The following is a 20,447-nucleotide window of genomic DNA, read 5'->3' as shown; positions in this document are numbered from 1 at the left end:
CAGTGAGAATTATTTATGAGTAAAGATGCAGTGGACCAGTCTTGTTAGGCTTCTCTTTATGTGACATATATTTATGTGACAGTTGGAGCCATTGTGTTGGATCGCTGCAATCCCTTCTCCCCTGCATTGAGTTTTCCTGTCTCCTCTGTGTTTAACAGAGCGGGTTTCAGACATTGCTGCCTGCCACAAGGGCTGTTTTGCTGGAGGCAAGGAATTCTGGGCTCTTGGGCTGAAGATGTCGTCACAATGGGAGCCATTCTGAGGCTATGGGAAAACTTGACCCAGATTGTGAAGGAACAGATTCATGTTGAAAGAGGGTCCACAATGCAACAATTTAGATCAGGAAATGAATAGGATGTCTCTTACTTTTATTCCATTAGTTTATTTGTCTTGGGAAAGAGGGGAAAGAGATCAGCATGTTAGACATCACAGATGTTTCAATGCTAACAATTTCTGATTAGCAGAAGGAGGAGACAAGCAGTCTGAGCTTGTATCCACTAAAAAAAGGGGGAAATCCAAACCAATAGGGATCATTGCGGGGGGGGGGCATTTTGTTTGGTTTGCATCTTAATAGGAACTCACTAAATCAGCATTTCCCAAATCAATATGTGAAATGAAACAGTTATCCTTCAGTGTTCATGCTTCTTATACATTAGTGAAATATATGTCAAATATATTACTGAAAAAACACTCCAAAAAGGATTGTGTAAGGGGAAACTGCTTGCAAAAAATGTATATACCGTATTTCTTTGATTGTAAGACGCACACTAATTTCAGTACCACCAACAGAAAAAAAATCCCTAAGACACACCCGTGATTCTAAGACGCACCCCATTTTTAGAGATGTTTATATGGGGGGGGGGGGAGTGTGTCTTAGAATCGAAGAAATAGGTTATTACACAAAATTGCATTTAAAAATGCATATCTCTCAATTATACACAAAAATACATATGAATTTTCATGTGGACTTATAAAACCATATACACACACCTCACAAAATGATGCAGAAATAGGATGGAACAAATTGAAGAGAGAAATTAAAATTGATAGATTTGTCTGATCCTAGGTGCCACTGAATATTATTCCGCTCATTATGTTCTGTTTATATACATGTACATGTATTCTATTCTTCCTTAAATTAGCCCCGTCACTTATGATTGTTTAATAGTTTCAAGAGGTGGGGAGGACGTTCTTAATCACTACTCAAATGTTTTAATCAATTTGATTGTTTTCATGACATTTCTTTGGTTTTGTAAAGCTGCTATTGGATACTCACCCAGGACAGAAAAAGGGAGGCAAACCCTACCTAAATAATCAATGTTTCTTAAATGAGGCTTAATCCCTTTTGTACTAGGCAGTATAGAGAGGGGTGATGTACAAGGAATGGAGAACCAGTCCAAAGGAAAGCAGGATCAGGCAAAAGCACAGTTTATAGGTACATCTCGGAACCTCTTTAATGGCTACATTCCCACATGATGTTTTCAGTGATCCAAGAGTCTGCAGGCACCCTAAAAGCTGTCACCTCCTCCATAAATAAGCTGGCTAGATGTTTGGTGCCATTCTACATCAGGGGGTAGATTAAGTATGGTTAAAAAAAAAATTAAAAACCCCATCACTGATGGAAACAGATGGAAATAATCCATCAGCCGTACCACTTAACATCTACCACCTGTGCCCTTCCTTGAATGAGAACCTATGTTTCATGTATATAAGGTTCCACTCTGCTACAGATGTTTCCTGTAGATAAGCTGTTGAGGAACAAAGAAAACAAGGCGCTTCACCCCCTGCTGCACAGAATACTTTCCCTCCTCCCCACTCCCCCAGCCTATACAGTTGCAGATCATAGGAACCTCTGCGGTTAGCAGCTGACGAAGATTTGATCTTACTGAAAGTGATAAGGAGTTTCTTGGGGGAAAGGAAAGTATTCTGGATTCACTTTTCCCCCTCCAAGCCCATGATGCTTCATAGGACTGAAAAAAGATATTGCTTTAACACAGCCTTCCTCAACAGATTCATGGACTTCATCGCATGTCATCCCCAGCTTGCATCTTGAGGGTACCAAGTTGGGGAAGGCTTCTTTAATATGTATTCCTAAAGCCCTCATTAACAAGAGGCCTCAATTCCTTGGGACAGAGTTTGCATGTCAAGGTATCAATCTGAGCCTTCACCATTCCAAGATCTCTATTATTTATAATATGGTTACACTGGAGATAGCATCTCTTGTCATGCACCTCCAGGTAGTTCTTATAAGTTGGTACTGCTTTTTACGGTAGTATACGGTATCCTGTGAGTAAGTCTCATTGAAATCAATGGGACTTACTTCTGAGATATTTAGGATTTCAGTGTTAGGCTGCAATCCTACACACACTTACCTAGGAGTAAACCCCCATTGAGCATAACAGCATTTATTTTGAGTAAACATGCATATGAGTATTCCCTAAGGATGCAATCAAATGCATGTTCAGACATAAAAAGTCCTATCATTCCCAGCCGGCTGGAGCATGCTGGGAGTTGTAGAACTTTTTAAAATGTCTAAACATGCATAAGATTGTGCCCTAAAGGTTCAAGGGTTTAGCGGTAGGTATTCTTAGTGGGAGACTTACTGTTGCCATAATGATATGACAGCCTTCCCCAACCTGGTGCCCTCCAGACGTGTTAAACTATAACTCCCAGAATTCCTGATCATGGGCATTGTTTGCTGGGGCTTATGGAGTTTAAGTCCAAAACATCTGGAGGGCACCAGGTTGAGAGGGCTGCTATAGGAACTGTGTGTGTGACCAGATGTGGTTTGGTTGATATTGATGTGACAGCAGTGGACACATCCATTGGTTATTTCTTCTCTCTTCCCTACCTCTAGTTCACATTGTACGCTCTCAACTCTCCACCACCAAGAGTGAATTGCAGGATTCTGTGGCCCTGTCTTTGGCTGCAATCTGACATTCAAAAATTCCAAAGCTTTTTTCTAGTGGAATAATTTTATTTATTATTTTATTAATTACATTTCTATATCGCCCAATAGCCGGAGCTCTCTGGGTGGTTCACAAAAATTAAAAACATTCAAAGTATAAAACAACAGTATAAAACCATAATATAAAATACAATATAAAAGCTCAACCAGATAAAAAGAGCAGCAATGCAAAATTACAAATTTAAAACACCAAGTTAAAATTTATTTATAGACTGTTAAAATACTGGGAGAATAAAAAGGTCTTCACCTGGCGTCTAAAAGCATACACGAACAGGGCCAGTGGGGGAGAGGGAAGGTGAACACTCTTGTTGATGAGACACAGAATAGTGATATTTAAGCCAATTTAAGTCTGCAGCATGTAGATGTTCTCTTAATATTATACCTATGAAAAATGTATATCTGGGGTTGGTGTAGCATTGTGCCTAACAGTGCAGTCCTATGAGAAGGGCCATTGCACAGTGGAAGAGTGCATGATTTGTGTGCAAATGGTCCCAGGTTCAATCACATCTTCAGGTAGGGCTGGGAAAGAATTCTTTCTGAAATCCTGGAAAACCCTGCCAATCAGTGTAGACAATACTGAGCTAGATGGTCTCAAGATCTGACCCAGTATAAAACAGCCTTATATGTTCCTACGAGTGTCTGCTCAGAAGTTCAGTGGGACTTATTCCCTTGTAAGTGTACATAGGATTACATCCTCGGAAGACTGAGCTACAAATCAGAAAGTCCCAGGTTCAAATCTTTCCTTTGCCATGAACTCATTAAGGTTACAATCCTATACCCATTTCAGCCCAGTGGGAGGTTTAAATGGGAATAAGCCCCATTGAATTTAATGGGAGTTACATCTGAGTAGGCATGAATAGGATTGTACTGCAAATGGCTTTAAGCAAGCTCCTCTCTCAACATCAGTGTCACCCAACCCCAGCTGCAACATGGAAGATAATAATGCTGATTTATGTTGCAAGATTATTGGAAGTACTGCAACAAGATAATGCATGTGAAGCACTTCGAATTCTTGAAAGTGCTATATGAATTTTAACCATCATCATCTTTCCTAACAAGTGCCTATTTTTTGTTTTCTGAAATTGAATACTTTGTTATTTTAAAAGTGCTGAAAACTGACCCAAATACAGTAGTAGAATGGCAAAACTAACAGCAGGCAGGAAAAGAAGGAAGGGATGCTAGTGGATATTAGGACAGTGACTGAATTCGCTTCTAGTAGAAAAGGGTTGTATTAATAGATGGGCAAAATCTTGAAATGGCTACCAGAACTGTATTTAATTTACTTATTGCATTTATATCCTGCCTTTTACCCTCCAAGAAAAAAAAACCAAGACATAGTTCTCCTCCTCTCCATTTTATCCTCACAACAACCCTGTGAGGTTGGTTGGGTTGAAAGTCTGCAACTGGCCCAGTGAGCTTCCATGGCCATGGAGACTAGAACTCAGACCTCTCGACCCCTGGTCCAGCACTACAGCACACTGCTTCCCTTCTTCTGAATTTTTTTAGACATTTTTATTAATGGAGCTGAACTTACATGAAAGTTAGCTCCCATTGAGCTCAATGAGATTTACTTCTCAGTAAGCATGCACAAGATTGCCTGGGTGCTGAAAATGCACAAGCTCCTCATTAAGGACCATCTATGCTGTCCTGCACTATTGGATGACCTGATTAACAAGATATTCCTTAAAAATAAAGGAGCTTTATCTGCCCCATAATCAAAAGAACCAGCTTGCTGTTCCGTGGATTCCAGTCAACATGAGGAAGCTGCATTGCTCTCCTATGAAAGAAGCAAAGCATTTTCCTTCTTTTTCTGTACAGACAAGTGTTCAGCAGAGATAGCTAGAAGGAGCTGCAGGCGATGCAGATGGCAAATGGCTTTTGAAACCACTGGACCTGTGAGCATCGCAAAATGTTGCTTAATAAAGCAAATGCAGGAAGCTTGCCGGGAGTAGCCAGCATGCTTGCGCCTCTGGCTTGGATGAAAACAATAAGGGGTTAAGTCAGCCACAGCTCTATCTGAAGCTTGAATTAAGAGGGGAAAGAACTGATATCCTCTTCCCCCACCCCCCTGCGTGGATGGTCGGCTCTTTCAAGGGGATCACATGGGCTTCTTACACTCTGGTGCTGCAAAAGCACCAGCTGCTGCTGATCAGGGGAGGGTGCATCACCGACTGGGTGTGTGTATCAATGCCTTGTGGTCCCAGGCTCCAGCTTAAAGGAGAGGGAGCCCATAACCTGCCTTTGAGCAAGTGGGCAGGAGCCTGGGAGCTACCTTTTTCTTCCCCTATGCTCCAAGACCTAACCATGTCTATCTGTTGTTGCCTTTTTTTCAGGGATTATGGATCCTCCAAAAGGAAATCAGGTAAGAGACTGTTCTCGTTCTGCATGTAACCTCATGCCTAAAAATCAAAGTGTTTTCTAGCATGCTTTAATTGCCCATTGCGTGGAGTATTGTGAGTGTTTAACAGAATTCTCTTAGTGGGGAAGGGGGGGATATTGAGCAGATTTTATAGCTGAGTAGACAAAACGCTTTCATATTTCGGAGCAGAAAGCATGCATCTTTCTACCTTATCGACTTGATGGTGGGATATGTTTTTCTAAGTGTTGAATTCAGAAAAACAACTGTGTGATTATGATTAGGGAGGCTTTCTGTGCTTTAGGTTTGCATAGAATTGGAATCTCCTTGAAGACTATCTCATCTAATATCTTCTGCTAAGGCAGGTCAACTCGAACCCAACCCATAAAAATGTGCTATCCAGGGATTGTATAGTCTTATTTCTGGATGAATAGGAATATTATACTTCAAACTTGCAAGCTGAGTTATGGATGTGCGTTATATTGTTCTCTCCGATCATGTATCCCTGCCTTTCTCCATCCTGCTGTAGGTTAGTTGTTGAACAACCACCCACTTCCCCACTGAAGGAGGATGGGATCTCTGCTATTGTTAAAGGCAAAAGAGCCTTGTCTTCCTTTGCTTCTCTCTACCTGCTCTCATGTGGATTCTGTCTTGGAACATAAGCGTTTCTTGATCAATGGCCAGATCCTTTCTAGTTTTATTTATTTATTTATTTCATTTCTATACCGCCCAATAGCCGAAGCTCTCAGAGAAACTGCTATGTGTGGTTCTTTATACCCTGATGGGTTATTTATGGAACACTAGCTGCCCTAAAGATCAAATCCTTTGCAATATTAATCAGCTTGCCTACAGTAATGTTAACTAGTAAGTCACTTGCAAGCAGCCAAATTTTAAAAATGGTTTCATACTCTGCTGTATGGGGAGTGCCATTGGCCCAGTGGTAGGGTACATTTTGGAATGTAGGTTCAATCTCCAGGGAAAAGGATCACGCCCAGTAGGCTGGGAAAGACCCCTCTCTGCCTGAGACCTTGGGAGGCCCCTGCTAATCAGAGTTAATAATGTGGGCTAGATAGGACAAAGGTCTAATGGAGGGTGCTCTTGCACTCATGTCCTACTTGTGGGTTTCCCATAGGCAGCTGTTTGGCCACTGTGTAGATAGAATGCTGAACTAGATGGACTCTTGGTCTGATACAGTTCGGTTCTTCTTATGTCTCACTTAATAGAAACACACCATTGAAACTTCTGAATCAAAGGCTGGGTTAAACCCTTTTATTTCTATTCCTTGGGAAATGGCTTACCCTAATAATGTACTATACAATCTCATTTGGCACATGTTCCTGATGAATTACATTGATGGGCTATTAAATCAGGAATGCTTCAGTGTTGCAATTTAAGTGATATCCTAATGGATTTTCGGCATTTGTCTGTGTTTTTCTTTTTCTTCTTATTGAAAATCCTAAAGCAACCTTGAACAAGATTGGGAAAAATGGCCTTTAGGTCAAATGTGCTGGCTGGGGAATACTGGGAGTTGTAGGACTTTTTCTGTCTAAACATGCATAGGATTGTGCCCTTAGCTTATTATGTGAAAGCTAGAGATGAATCGTAACAGAATTGAATTTTAGGCTGGGATTCCCACTGAAATATTGGGCCCAATTCTCTTGACTCCAAGTTCTCTAATATAAACGCTTCCTTGAGATCTGTACCTCTTCTGGCAAGCTTTGACCTGTTCCAAGGTTAGGAAACCTGGAGTAAAACAAATCAGAGCTTCTGATGTAGACATACTTATTGTAAAAGCATGAACAGCAAGGCCATCATATAGGCAGTTGGTAGGAAGAGATAATGAACATCCTCTGCTAATGCATTTCAGCTTCTAGTATTTCTCCCTATTGCAGTAGTCTGGCATAGCTTGCTGTGATCCCCATTTTACAAATGAAAAGCAACGAAGAGTCATGTGGCACCTTAAATACTAATACATTTATTATGGCAGTCCACTAAACAGGGATTAGAGCACTGGACTTTTAAGTTAAATGTTCATACTAGAGCTGCAGTGTTTAATAAATTAGATTAATTAATTACTACTTTTAATCAACTAGAAAGTTGTCATTAATTTGGGTGCAGATTTTATAGTTTTTAATACACATGCTAATTAAAAAGCAGAGGTGACAAGTACCATATTAAATGAGGGATCACTCATTTCTCTCTTCCACAATAATGTGTGCCAATAGTAATTGGCTTAAATACCACTAATCATGAAGATAATACATACATGTAAGCTATAGGTACTAAGTTTAATCATTAATTCCAAATGTTGTCCAAAAGGAAGCATCCTCACTATTTTATTTTACTTATTTTTAAACCATATCCTTGTAACTTGTCTAACCACTATAGTACTATATATACATCCCACCAATTCATCCAATTCTCTTTCTACATGCTTCCCTGCTACAAAATATCATCTGTGCTTTAGAAGCATGGTCTGCTTTGGGCATCTCTACTACCAGAGCTTCCTAACACAGAGGACCCTGTATGGATGTGCAGCGATAGCATCCTGATGTAGTCAATGTCCAAGATGAAAGTAAGAACATAGAAGTTCCCTAATAATTCTTCAGCCAGCAGGAAGAGTTGCTATTGCTCTTACTGGTCCATTTCTTTTCTCTTGGTCTCCTCCAGCTGACATTACCACTGTTAGGGGGAAGCTGGGCGTAGTCTGAAGCCATCTCATGATTATAGGTTATTGCATAAGAACTGCTTCTACTGCTGCCTCAAGAGGGTGGCCAATTGCCAAGAAGGACAAGGCTCTTCTACCTTCAATAGCTTTTGTAAAAGGTTAAGAGAAGCTACATCTTCTGGAGGGATAATTTCAACAGTCTTGTCACTCCTGTGGCTACATACTTCAAAGGGAGAACATCATGAGGCTACATCACCATCTTTTCAAAGGTATGGTGGTAGCAGGAATGTTTATTCCAATTTATCCTAGGGCAAGTGAGGGCTATGTCCATATGCAATTTAATCATCATGCAAGGGCGCATTCAAACTAATGCGAGAATGTTATTATTATTATTATTATTATTATTATTATTATTATTTATTTATTTATTTATTTATATAGCACCATCAATGTACATGGTGCTGTACAGATTACACAGTAAATAGCAAGACCCTGCCGCATAGGCTTACAATCTAATAAAGTTGTAGTAAACAATAAGGAGGGAAAGAGAATGCAAACAGGCACAGGGAAGTGTAAACAGGCACTGGGTAGGGTGAAGCTAAACAGTATAGAGTCAGAACAAACTCAATATTTAAAAGCTATAGGGAACAGAAAGGTTTTTAGCTGAGTTTTGAAAGCTGTGATTGAGTTTGTAGTTCTCAAGTGTTCTGGAAGAGCGTTCCAGGCATAAGGGGCAGCAGAAGAAAAAGGACGAAGCCGAGTAAGGGAAGTAGAGGTCCTTGGGCAGGCGAGAAGCATGGCATCAGAGGAGCGGAGAGCACGAGCGGGGCAATAGTGTGAGATGAGAGAGGAGAGATAGGCAGGAGCTAGGCCGTGAAAAGCTTTGAAGGTCAACAGGAGAAGTTTGTATTGGATTCTGGAGTGAATTGGAAGCCAATGAAGAGATTTCAAAAGTGGAGTGACATGGTCAGAGCGGCGGGCCAAGAAGATGATCTTAGCGGCAGAGTGGTGGACAGAGACCAGCAGACTGATGTGAGACGAAGGAAGGCCAGAGAGAAGAAGGTTGCAGTAGTCCAACCGAGAGATAACCAGTGCGTGAACGAGAGTCTTGGCAGAAGAGATAGACAAAAATGGTCGGATCCTGGCAATATTATCCAGGAAGAAACGACAGGATTTAGCTACTGCCTCGATATGAGGAATAAAGGAGAGCGAGGAATCAAATATAAAGCCAAGGCTACGAGCTTCCTTGACCGGAGTAAGCGTGACATCGTTGACAGTAAGAGAGAATGAGAGGAGAGGGGATTTGCTATGTTGCTGCCAAAGTGGTGGTCAGCGACACTGGCAGAATTGAGGTGTATGCGGTCCTACATCGTGCGAACCTGCTGTCAAACCTCCCTCAAAGCATCTAGCTCAGGAGCAAGTGGTTCTTCTCATTTCCATCAAAAGATGGCTGCGCAAAGTACAGAAAGGGCCAGTCAATCACAAAGCAGTGTTTCAAGTGGGGGGGGGGAGCAAAGATTGGCCTTTAATCAATAAAGAAAATAAAAGCATAAAAGAAAATAAAAGCATAAAATAAATGTTTAACTAAGCATGCTGGATGCCTGAGTTTTTGTGTGGATGTGGGAGGAGTGTTTGTTTGTTTGTTTTAATGAAATGCCTGCCTGCAACATGATGGGTAGGGAGAGGGTTTGGAGCTAGGTGCACATGAATGAAGGGTGGGGAAGCACAGTTCATGTTGCATCAGTAAAAAACATACTAGCTCCTATAGGTGACACATCTGTACATACAACCTTAATGTTTCTGTTAACTTGAGAGGTAATTTCTAGATCATCCGTCTCAGCATAGCTGGAGGAAGCCTTCCACAGCAGGCTGGGGCTGATGGGAGTTGTAGGAGGGCGTACCATTTGGGAAAGGCTGCCCTGAAGCAATGGAGATGTTCTCATCACCCTGGAGTCCCAGGGCAGCACTGATGCAACTCCCATGGCCCCTGCCAGATCAGATTTGTACAGACATAAACACAGCGGCCATTGTGTGAGGACTTGCTTGTTATATTTGAAGCATGGCAAACTTTCCTTATGCAGTTCTGAGACTTCCCTTCATGTGCATGTAACTATGAACATTTCCCACAACTGTTGAAGGCTTTGATATTCAATGTCTTGACATGGATGTAGTGGCAATAATTGAATGGGAGAACTAGCTTTCTGCTTGACATATTAGCTCAGGGAGATCTTTAGGTAGGGATGCTTTTTCTTACCTCTGGCATACCTGAGTTGGAGCAAAATGATACTATGGGCAGCATCCAATTCGACACTAGTGCTAGCATAAATGATGCTGTGCTAGTATAAGTGACCTCTAGCACAATGCCAACAGTGTTTCTTGGTGTGACGGGTCTTCCAGGGAAACCATGCTAGAGATTGCTTATGTTAGTGCAACGTAACTTACATTAGCGCTAGTGTCGAATTGGACACTGCTCCTTGTGTTCAGTGGCTGGATCAATTATTGCTGGTAGAATATGGTTGAGTATTGCTTCTGGAAGAAAGAGAGAACAGAATTTCCCCTTAGCAGCATGCAGCATCCTGCAGTCTTGTAGTGTATATTCTTTATACCAGAGATTGAAGCCACTCTGGTTTCATGCAAAAGTCCCATGCAAAAACATCAAATAAAATTAGAAGAAATAAAGCAAATGGATGCTTATTGATTTGTGCATCTTGCTGAGCAATCTAGGCCTCACTTTAAGTGACTAGAGCTTTACAGAAAGCAGGTTTGTGGCAGGGGGTGTTCTACATTTATTTGGCAGTCTTCTCTTCTGAAATATTTTCCTTGCTATGTGACTTGCTGTAGTTTGGCTTTCTGCGTTTGGAAATTCTATTTTACTATATGAACCACAAGTACATGGCATGACTTCTACAAGATCCATGACTTAGTGGCAATGCTGATGCCAGCCAACCATTTACAGTGCTTAAATTTCATTTGGCAAGCAAGCTCTTTTAAAATTCTAATCTCTCTGATTGATAACTTAAGTGTTTTTCTTGAGTTTGTTGGCAGCTTAGTAATGTTTTTACGATGGCTTCCTTGTCCATTCCAACTAAGAATGTATTCTCAAGTGTAAGAGTGGTGCTTGTTAATGTTGACTAAATATTATTTATTTATTTTTATTTATATTATTACATTTATATACTGCCCCATACCCAAAGCTCTCTGGGCAGTTTACATATGGTGATATTCTTCTGAGGCCTCTCTGAATAATAATTTCTCAATGCAATTTTTTTGTCCACTTCCAAAAAAAGAGCAAAAGAGAACACCTTATAGCCTGTAAAGTATATGTTTCTGCACTCTTCCCCCCCCCCAAAAAATAAGATGTCTTTTTCCCTTCCTTATCTTCAATAGAATCCTGACATTTTAATCTTCCATTTGAAAACCAAAATCAACAAGAATGAGCAGTTTATGATTACGTGTGGCATAAGAACTGGCAGTAATAACATTATCACAATTTAATGATGTAAAAAACCTGGACTATTTAAAAAGGTCTTTTGCCAGGCATTGAAAAGATAGCAAAGTAGGCCCCAGGCAAGATTCACTGGGGAAGAATTCCATAAATGGGGTGCTACCACTGAGAAGGCCCTCTTCCTCAGTCATCACCTGCCTCACTTCTGATGAAGGGGGTTCCTGGAGGAGGGCCTCGGACAATGTCCTTGGGGCCCAGACAGGCTGCTATGGAGGCAGGTCTTTAAACATCAGCACATATGCATTGTGCCTGGAAATAAATCAGTAACCAATGAAGGTCTTTAAGAACTGGTGAGATAAATGCCTGTCTAGTCAAGAAACTTGTAGCTCTGTTTTGAACTAGTTGAATAGGCTTCAAAGGCAGCCTCGTGTACAACACATTGCAGTAGTACAAAAATGTGCCATACAGTGGCTTTTTCTTCCTCTTATTCCTGTAACAATTAAGACAACGCCCCGTTGGATCAGACCAATCAGTCTGAAGAATTGTGATCCTCATAAGCCCTATTCAGGTGTCCTAATTCTGTGTATAGCAAATACAAAAGGAAGGGGAACGCGCCAGCCCTGCCACCGCCTTTGCTGTTTCCATCACCTAAAGAACATAAAAAGAGCTGTGCTGGATCAGACCAAGAGTCCATCTAGTCCAGCACTCTGTTCACACAGTCGCCATCCAGCTGTCGACCAGGGCCCCACAAGCAAGTGCAACAGCACCCTCCCAGCTGTGTTCCTCAGCAATCACTGCCTTTGATACTGGAGGTAGCATCCTCTATACATGAAAGGTAATCCTCCTTTATCAATGAAGGCTGTCCAAGTGATTTCAAACCCTGGGAATTCAGGTTTTGAAATTGTGTGGACCACCTCTACTGATAAAGGGGGATCCCTTCAGAAAAAAACACCCTCCATATGTATTGGGCGATGGAAACAGTGACTAAGGGGGCAGGGCTAAAATATTCCTCCTCCTGTTTCTGTGTTTACTGTACACAGAACTGGCATGCCTGCATAGGGCTATAGCATAGTTTAAATCTGAGCACATTTTAACCATGAGGATGGGATAATGAGGAATAGGACATGGGACAATCCTCAATGGGTTTGTGAGCAAGCCTTGTGCTTCCAGAGCTCCTCACTGCTGAAACCTTTCCAATTATTGCAAAAGCCTTAAATATTAGAGAGCAAATAGGAGGAAGTAGTAGAATATTGATGTTCAGGCTCATTCTCTTTTGACATTTGAAAGCTAATTAGCTGAGACATGAGTCATAAACGTTTGAAATGAACACCACAAACCAGGATTAATGAGAAGTGCTTTCATTTTTAAGAGCACATCCGCTTCTGATAACTTGCTCCATAAGATGCTGAAGAAGAGGCAAGGAGAGAGACGTCTGGAACCTTTCCCTGTTTGAATGAGAAATGGTGTGAATTCTGTGTCTCAGCCCCTTGTGTGCTTGGCAAGGACATCAGTGTTGAAACTGGGTTTGTTTGAGAGCCTACTGTGCTTGTGGGTGAAGGGTAATAGGCTGTCTTGAGCATGGCAAATGAGTATCTGGTTTAAGCTGTTTTACCCACCTTTGCAATTTAATGTTGAGCCCCTTCGCTATAAGTGCTAAATGACATTAAAGCATAAATTGCAGGCAATGAGCACTGTCATGCTATTGGGTTCCTTGCTTTATAAATTGGGTTTATGGCCATTTAAGTACATGACCCTTGAATATGGAGCACATGCCATACTGCATTAAGGCATCCAATGTTATGGGTTGGGGAGGATTGTAAGGAAAAACTTTTATGCGGAAGCACAGGAAATCCATTTATAATGTAGTGGATCCAGTCCAGTTCTTGGACGTAAGCATTTAGCCTAATAGTTGAACTGAGCCTCCTATTGTAATGTATGAAAATGACATTTAGGGAACATTGCCTTGGGCTACTCCCCCGCCCCCCACCAACACACAAACACTTGCTAGGGTTATGCACAGAATACAGGATTCAATTCCGATTCTGCTTTGGGAGGCAGGTCACTTCAACTCAAGCTAATTCACCTCAGGCCTCAACCCATAATCAACCCCTGAATGTGGGTTATGTTTTCTGAACCCAGTCATTGTCTGAATTGTCAGATCAAGACCAAAGCCCCACTTCACATCACTTTGTAGAAGCCCCACTTTGCTTAAGACAAAGCCCAAATCTCTCCAGAGTGGCCTGCTCTTCCATTCAGGATTCGGGTTTTGTTTGAATTGGATGTATACCACTCAAGCAAGCATGTGTGCACACGCACGTACGCGCACACGCACACACACAGTACGATGCAGGATGTAACAGCAAATTTAGATCTCTTTGTGTGTGTGTGTGTGTGTGTTTAAAAAAACTTTTTTTTAATCAAGCTTTTTATTGAACATTCACAAATACTATTCACAACTAGTGAGCTGTTTTTGAATTGAGATCTGGGGATGGGGAATTGTCTATCACTACTTCTGATGCTGCACGGTTACCATCCCTTGGAGGAGGCATGGCCACAAGAGCGACTTAAGGAGAAATGTAAGGAATGGAGTGTTCTGAAGGCAGCTAGTTCTTACCCATACTCTGAAATCAATCTGGAAGCAGTGTGCTGCCAGCTTTAATTCAGTAAAAGGATGCTTCAGCTATTGGAAGCTTGGGAAACAATGCAGTGCATGGTATCTGTCACTGCAGCTGTCTGAATTGAAGAAAACAAATGTATAACTTAATCTCTCTCTCTCTCTCTCTCTCTCTCTGTCTCTCTCTCTCTCTGTCTGTCTGTCTCTCTCTCTCTCTCTCTCTCTCTCTCTCTCTCTCTCTCTCTCTCTCTCTGTCTCTCTCTCTCTCTCTCTTTAAGAACCTGGCTTTTGTTGCCCCAGCTCAAGAGTACTGCAGTGTCTCTGTAATGATCTATATTTCTCCATAGGGATCCTATAGCCCTTACAGATGCACCTAATCAACTAAGTGATACTGTCTGGTCATGAGCCAAAGTTCCCTCTCCATCTTTGGCAGGCATCCAGCTCTTGCCCAAATTCCTGCCATTTCCTCCTAGCTTGCATAGCTGTAAATGTTATTGATGGCAATGAAGTTATCCAGACTCTCTTCAACATCCAGCTGCACTGCTTAGACCCTAAAATAGCAGTGTTATAACCTCCTTCGGATCTGAATGCGTGCCGGCTTAATATAGCAACCATATGGGCAGGGGAGGGGAGGGGAGTTTGCAATCTGTCTCGACTCCCTAAAGTTGGAAAGCTCCCCCTGGACCTAAAGTGCCCAGACAAAACAAAATAATCCTATAGATTCCTAATGTCTTAAATGAGATCAGGATTCTTTCTTAAGGATTAAACACAAGGTAGATAGTGTTATTAATGAATAGAGCTTGCTATAAATGAGATCCAACAGTGGGAGTGTTCACTCTTAATTTCCTTGGACAATGGAGCTTTGTTTCTGAGGGGGGAGTAACACGTTATTGTCTAAAAAGCAATTGTGTAAATGCAGCATATGCCTTGTTTACACAGAGCATGTGTGATACCGCTGATCAGATTACAGTCTGGAAATATGGCTCTTGTAGAGGGGTTGGACATTACAGGGCTTTTCTCCCCTTTCCCCTCCCACCCCCTTAAGTTTTTGTAGCCCACATGACCAGTTCTGAAGCACCATTCACGCACATGTGTGCCAGATGTGCATATTTCCAAGCATTTTGTGTGCACGACAGGAACGAGGTAATTCTGTTTACGTGGCAAATGGAAGTGGATTCTGATTGGTCTGTGATGGGACAAGGGGAAGGGCTAACAACTTAGAACAGGCCGACAGGCCAATCTCTTGAAGAAGTGGAACGATGGACTGTGCATTTGAATAATGCATATCAGTGCTGAGCATTGTGTTTTCATCTCTCATTTTAAAAAAAAGGATTTCATGGACTTGAGCCCATCTCATGAGATGCATGCAGATGCACTAAAAATCTGTTAAAATTCCACTAAACTAACACTTGTATCTCCTGGCTTTATTTATTTGTTCATTTAAAAGGGTTGTGTGTGTTATGATTACAGACAGAACATGTTGGGTCAATAAAATATGACTAGACTAGATAGGAAACTAGTGACATATCCTTGATTCATTACCAGAATGAAAGGAGAATGCTAGGCATTATTCTCTGCACAAAATACTTGATATGTGTAATAGAGCCTCCTTAAGCTCTAAGATCAGAGTTGGATTTGGTGATGCTTGCAAACCTTTCTGAATAACTGGTTAGTGGTATGTATTTTACAGTGTGGTGTAGTGGCTAAGGTGTTGGACTGGGAGTCAGGAGATCCTTGGTTCTCGTCCCCACTCGGCCATGGAAACCCTCTGGGTGACTTTGGGCCAGTCACAGACTCTCAGCCCAGCCTACCTCACAGGGTTGCTGTTGTGAGGATAAAATGGAGAGGAGGTGGATTATGTACACCGCCTTGGGTTCCTTGGAGGAAAAGGGTGGGATATAAATGCAATAAATAAATCAATATTTTCATACTTTATTACAGATTGGGCACCCTTGTCCTGAAATTCTCTTACCCAGATCTCCTTATTTCTCATGTCTCCCTTCTGCATAGTTGATGTTCATCAGTCTAACTCAGCCAGACTAGTAGCTGCTGTTGGTGTATATTTGGAACTTAATTTCTTTAACCCCTTTCTTGGCCTCAGTGTGAAAATGTTAATCCTTCCTGATTAGTTGCTGTTTCATCTAGTTTTATTATCCCAGGTGGGGAGCAGTGGACTGACTTTCAAAGGTTGGAATTGGGACTGCAAAATCCCGTTGTCTGCTCCTGCAGTTCGCGCTTCTGCTGTTGTTGTCTTCCAGTATCAGGGTCTTTTGGGCACATGGGGAGATGGACTGGGGATAGGAGGAGAGGGTGCGAACTGCTGGAACAGGCACCTGCTTTCAAGTGGTATCTGGAAGGCACTGTGGGAACACGTGTGCGCCAAAACATGCCAAGCCAATTTCAGAGCTCCTGGGGGCGATTGTGGGTGGGGTGGGGAATATGTGTTCATAATTAGCTCAAATACAATTTGAGGGCAGGAAGGTTTATATGTCACTACTTGAGCTGTTTGTTTATCCATATAATAATGTTGAGTTTAAAAAAGAAGCTGCCTTGGTAATCTTGAATCTGTAGTGTCTGGCTTCCATTCCTGTCTTATGACCTGGTGGGAACCAGTGTATATATCAGTATATATCACTGATATATATGATATACATATATATCAGTGATATATATGTATTGTTGTTAATCGTGGAGGAGGTTGTAGAGTGGGAGAAGTCATTTCTGTCCACGGTTAATCATGGGAGAGTGCATGACAGCAGTTGATGGTGCCAGAGCCAAATGATGGCAGAGCTACCCCCTCTTTTGGCTACCCCTTTTTCTCTCTCACTTTCTTTCTGTTGGACACCTCCTTTTCTCTCTCGCTCTCCTGGTCAGTTCAGACAACACATTTCTCAATGGTGGTTTTTAGGGGTGTGCAGAGTGGGTATTTTCTGCCTCGAAATTCGGAGTGGAGCTTTGTTGAGGTGGTTCTCTGCCCCGATTTCCAGACTGGGTCCCTCTCTCCGCCCTGTTGAATTACCCGTCGAAGAACCGTTTTGTTTTCAGGTAACCGCTACATTATCGTCAATGGGAATTAACAGAAATGCTTATAGCTCCCTCAGTTTTAAAGATAAACACATGAAAATTGGTGCTGTGACAGCTTTTAAAGAAGGCTTTAGGCATGCCAAGCTTGGAACAGATCCCTGCATGCAGTGATTTATAGGGAATTTTTAAAGTCCAAACTCAAATGTCCTCTCAGGCACCTCTCGTGGGTTGATCTGTATGGCGAGAGAGAGGAAAATGAGGCAGGATTTTACTCAACTCCACTGTATCCCAAAGTCACACAGCGGTGGAGGTAGAACATGATGTGTGGGGAGTACTTCCTAAAAACTCAACCGTTGAGTGTTGTTTTCACACTGCATTGACCTGCATTGACTAACGTGTTGTCTGAACTCAGATCCTCTGTCTCTGTCTGTCTGTCTGTCTGTCTGTCTGTCTGTCTGTCTGTCTCTCTCTCTCTCTCTGGGCCACCCCCTTTTCTCTCTACTTCTCTGCCCACGAGGCTGCCAGAACAAGGAACAAATTGCTATTGACAGATCTGAACCATTCCCCCCTGCCCCTCCTTCTCTTATTCAGACTCCCCACACCCCTATGAAATTAGGCTGGGGGGCATATGTGGCCCTAGGACTACAGGTTGCCCACCCCTGTTGTAAAGGCTGGGATGAATTAGAACATAAATATTGTGCTTTTTTTAAAAAAAAAAAGAATTAAAACCTTAAAAATAATGCTAAACAGATGTTCTGAACTGAAATATGCTAGCTGTCTTCCCCTTCAGAAGCACTCTCATCTTTGTCTAGCTGCTGTCAGATGAGGGGAGCTCTGGTGTTCCTACTATATGTACATATATCTTTTTATTTGGAAATCTGCAATATAGTTTGCCAGTTGCTTGCTTCTCAGTTCCCTGCCTTTTGTGCTCTGCTTTGGCTCAGCTGCTGTTGACGTGTGTGTAGGGGGTGGGTGTGGGTGGGAAGGCTTCATTTAAAAATTTACAACCAATTAGCATTCAGGGCAATCTGATTAAATGGCAATTGTGTGAATAACTTAGTTACACTTCAGCTGTTCCTGCAAAATTCAGTTCAAGGATAAAAATCTCCTTCCCCCTTCTCTCAAAATCTCCTTCCCCAAGTAGGTCAATTCCATACAATTTCTTTTTTAAAAAAAAAGATATCTTGTGCCACTGCGGGAGCATATGGTTCCAATAGAACCCTAAGCTCTAGGCATTTTCTTATTCCAGATATTTTTCATCATTGCCTGTTTTTTGGCTCTTTCAATATTGGTTTGGCATGGCCAGTCCAAACTCTGTTTGGGGTAGTTGGGGAGCTCTGAAGTTTTTCCCCTGGATGGAATTATTTTGTGGCTTTATTTCATTATACTGTCACCTCTGTTTCTCTTTACCCAGACAAACTTCAACAGCAAGACCCAATATGTATGTATTGGTTTAGTGCTTGAACTGCCATGCACAAACTCTTCTTAAATAAAAGCCTCATGGCAAAGGTTTAGCTCTGAAACCAGACTGTCATATGTAGACTTATTGAAATCTATGGGACTTAACTTAATCATAAACAGAATTACGTCCCATTGATTTCAACAGGTCTTCTCCAAGTATGAATCATAGAATCATAGAATAGCAGAGTTGGAAGGGGCCTGCAAGGCCATCGAGTCCAACCCCCTGCTCAATGTAGGAATCCACCCTAAAGCATCCCTGACAGATGGTTGTCCAGCTGCCTCTTGAATGCCTCTAGTGTGGGAGAGCCCACAACCTCCCTAGGTAACTGATTCCATTGTCATACTGCTCTAACAGTCAGGAAGTTTTTCCTGATGTCCAGCCGGAATCTGGCTTTGAGTTACTTGAGCCCGTTATTCCGTGTCTTGTCTTGCACTCTGGGAGGATCGAGAAGAGATCCTGGCCCTCCTCTGTGTGACAACCTTTTAAGTATTTGAAGAGTGCTATCATGTCTCCCCTCAATCTTCTCTTCTCCAGGCTAAACATGCCCAGTTCTTTCAGTCTCTCTTCATACGGCTTTATTTCCAGACCCCTGATCATCCTGGTTGCCCTCCTCTGAACACGCTCCAGCTTGTCTGCGTCCTTCTTGAATTGTGGAGCCCAGAACTGGACTCAATACTCTAGATGAGGCCTAACCAGGGCCGAATAGAGAGGAACCAGTACCTCATGTTACTATGTGTGGATTGGACTCAATGTTGTTAAGCATTTTGTACATGTTCTGAATGCCTAACCACAAAACTTTGTGTTCTTGGGGTTATCATTATGACTCTCAGGGTGGAGGATATGCCCTTCTCTCCCAGAGATGGAAGTTCCTTCAGGAATGTGTGACTAATTTTCCATTTTACAGGTGTTTGAACTGAAACACAGTTGGATTTTGCAACCAACCTAGTGTCATGCTACAAGTAAACGTGTAGCATTTCATGTGATAGCATTTGAGATGCATGCTGAGAGTACATGATACCCTACTCCAGGATTTGTGTAAGCTTCCATCTGGGCACAGATCAAAAGCCAGTCCTTGAATATGATCAAGCTCTAAATGATTTGGAGCCCTTTAAACTTATGGTCTGTTGTGGTATGTAAACTCAACCAAGAACACCTCTTGCATCAATGGCAACACAAAGACAAGATATTAGTGGGTGCTTCTACATTTGGAACTCCTTTTCCCTAGACTGGAGACTATCCAAGATTGGGTAGGAGCCAGAGACTGCTCCCCTGCTCTTGCATTTTCAGTTGATGATAATGATGTCATTGTAGGATAGGGGATGGAATTGCCCTTTTCAACGGCTGCAGCTTAGTAGTTCCCATGTAGAAGATGAGGTTCTTCAGATGTTGATCATCAATATTTGAAGCTTGAAGATAAGTTCTCTTGTAAATAGTCAGTTTCCTAAGTAATGGTTAGTGGGTGACATGAATGATCCCTGCCCAAGATCCTGGAGTGAGGGCTACAAGGTTCCTGATCACAACTAAACAGGAGCACTTCTCTTAGGACAGGGGTGCTCAACATGAGCCCTCACTCTCTCCCTACCATTGTTGAAATGCAGCATCATGGTAGTGTCAAAAAAGCAGCCGTTTGCTGCTGAAATTTGGCAGTGCGTTGCTGCAGAAAGGGCTATTGTGCCACTGAAATTTGGTAGCAAGCTGCTGCTTTTTTTTGCTGCTGCTAAATTTTGGCAGCAAAATTGACCAAGTGGTGGTAATTGCTGAGAGAGAGGTATGGCCCCAGATGAATTCCAGCAGGGGAAATTAGCCCCCAGACCTGCTGAAGTTGGCCACTCCTGTCTTAGGGGCTGGGGATGCAGTGCACCACTTAGTTGCAGGTCCTGCTTTTATGTAACCAAATAAATGGTGATTTG

At 42.1% G+C, this 20,447-nt stretch overlaps 1 protein-coding gene across 7 annotated transcripts in view; it reads left to right on the top strand.

Annotated features, from left to right (window-relative positions):
- SH3PXD2A (SH3 and PX domains 2A) overlaps positions 1-20,447 on the top strand; it is a 272,178-nt gene that overhangs the window by 162,112 nt on the left and 89,619 nt on the right. For 6 of the 7 annotated variants that reach the window (XM_063132600.1, XM_063132601.1, XM_063132599.1 and 3 more), the window contains one exon: positions 5,302-5,330. In XM_063132600.1, the coding sequence (XP_062988670.1) occupies positions 5,302-5,330 (29 nt within the window). Of the gene's footprint in view, positions 1-5,120; positions 5,331-20,447 lie in introns of those variants that run through there. The other variant, XM_063132603.1, reaches the window with a different exon arrangement.

This window comes from Elgaria multicarinata, chromosome 8, assembly GCF_023053635.1.
Source record: "Elgaria multicarinata webbii isolate HBS135686 ecotype San Diego chromosome 8, rElgMul1.1.pri, whole genome shotgun sequence".
Lineage (NCBI taxonomy): Eukaryota > Metazoa > Chordata > Lepidosauria > Squamata > Anguidae > Elgaria > Elgaria multicarinata.
Note: the sequence above shows the minus strand (reverse complement) of the source record. Positions and strands in the feature narration are given on the sequence as shown.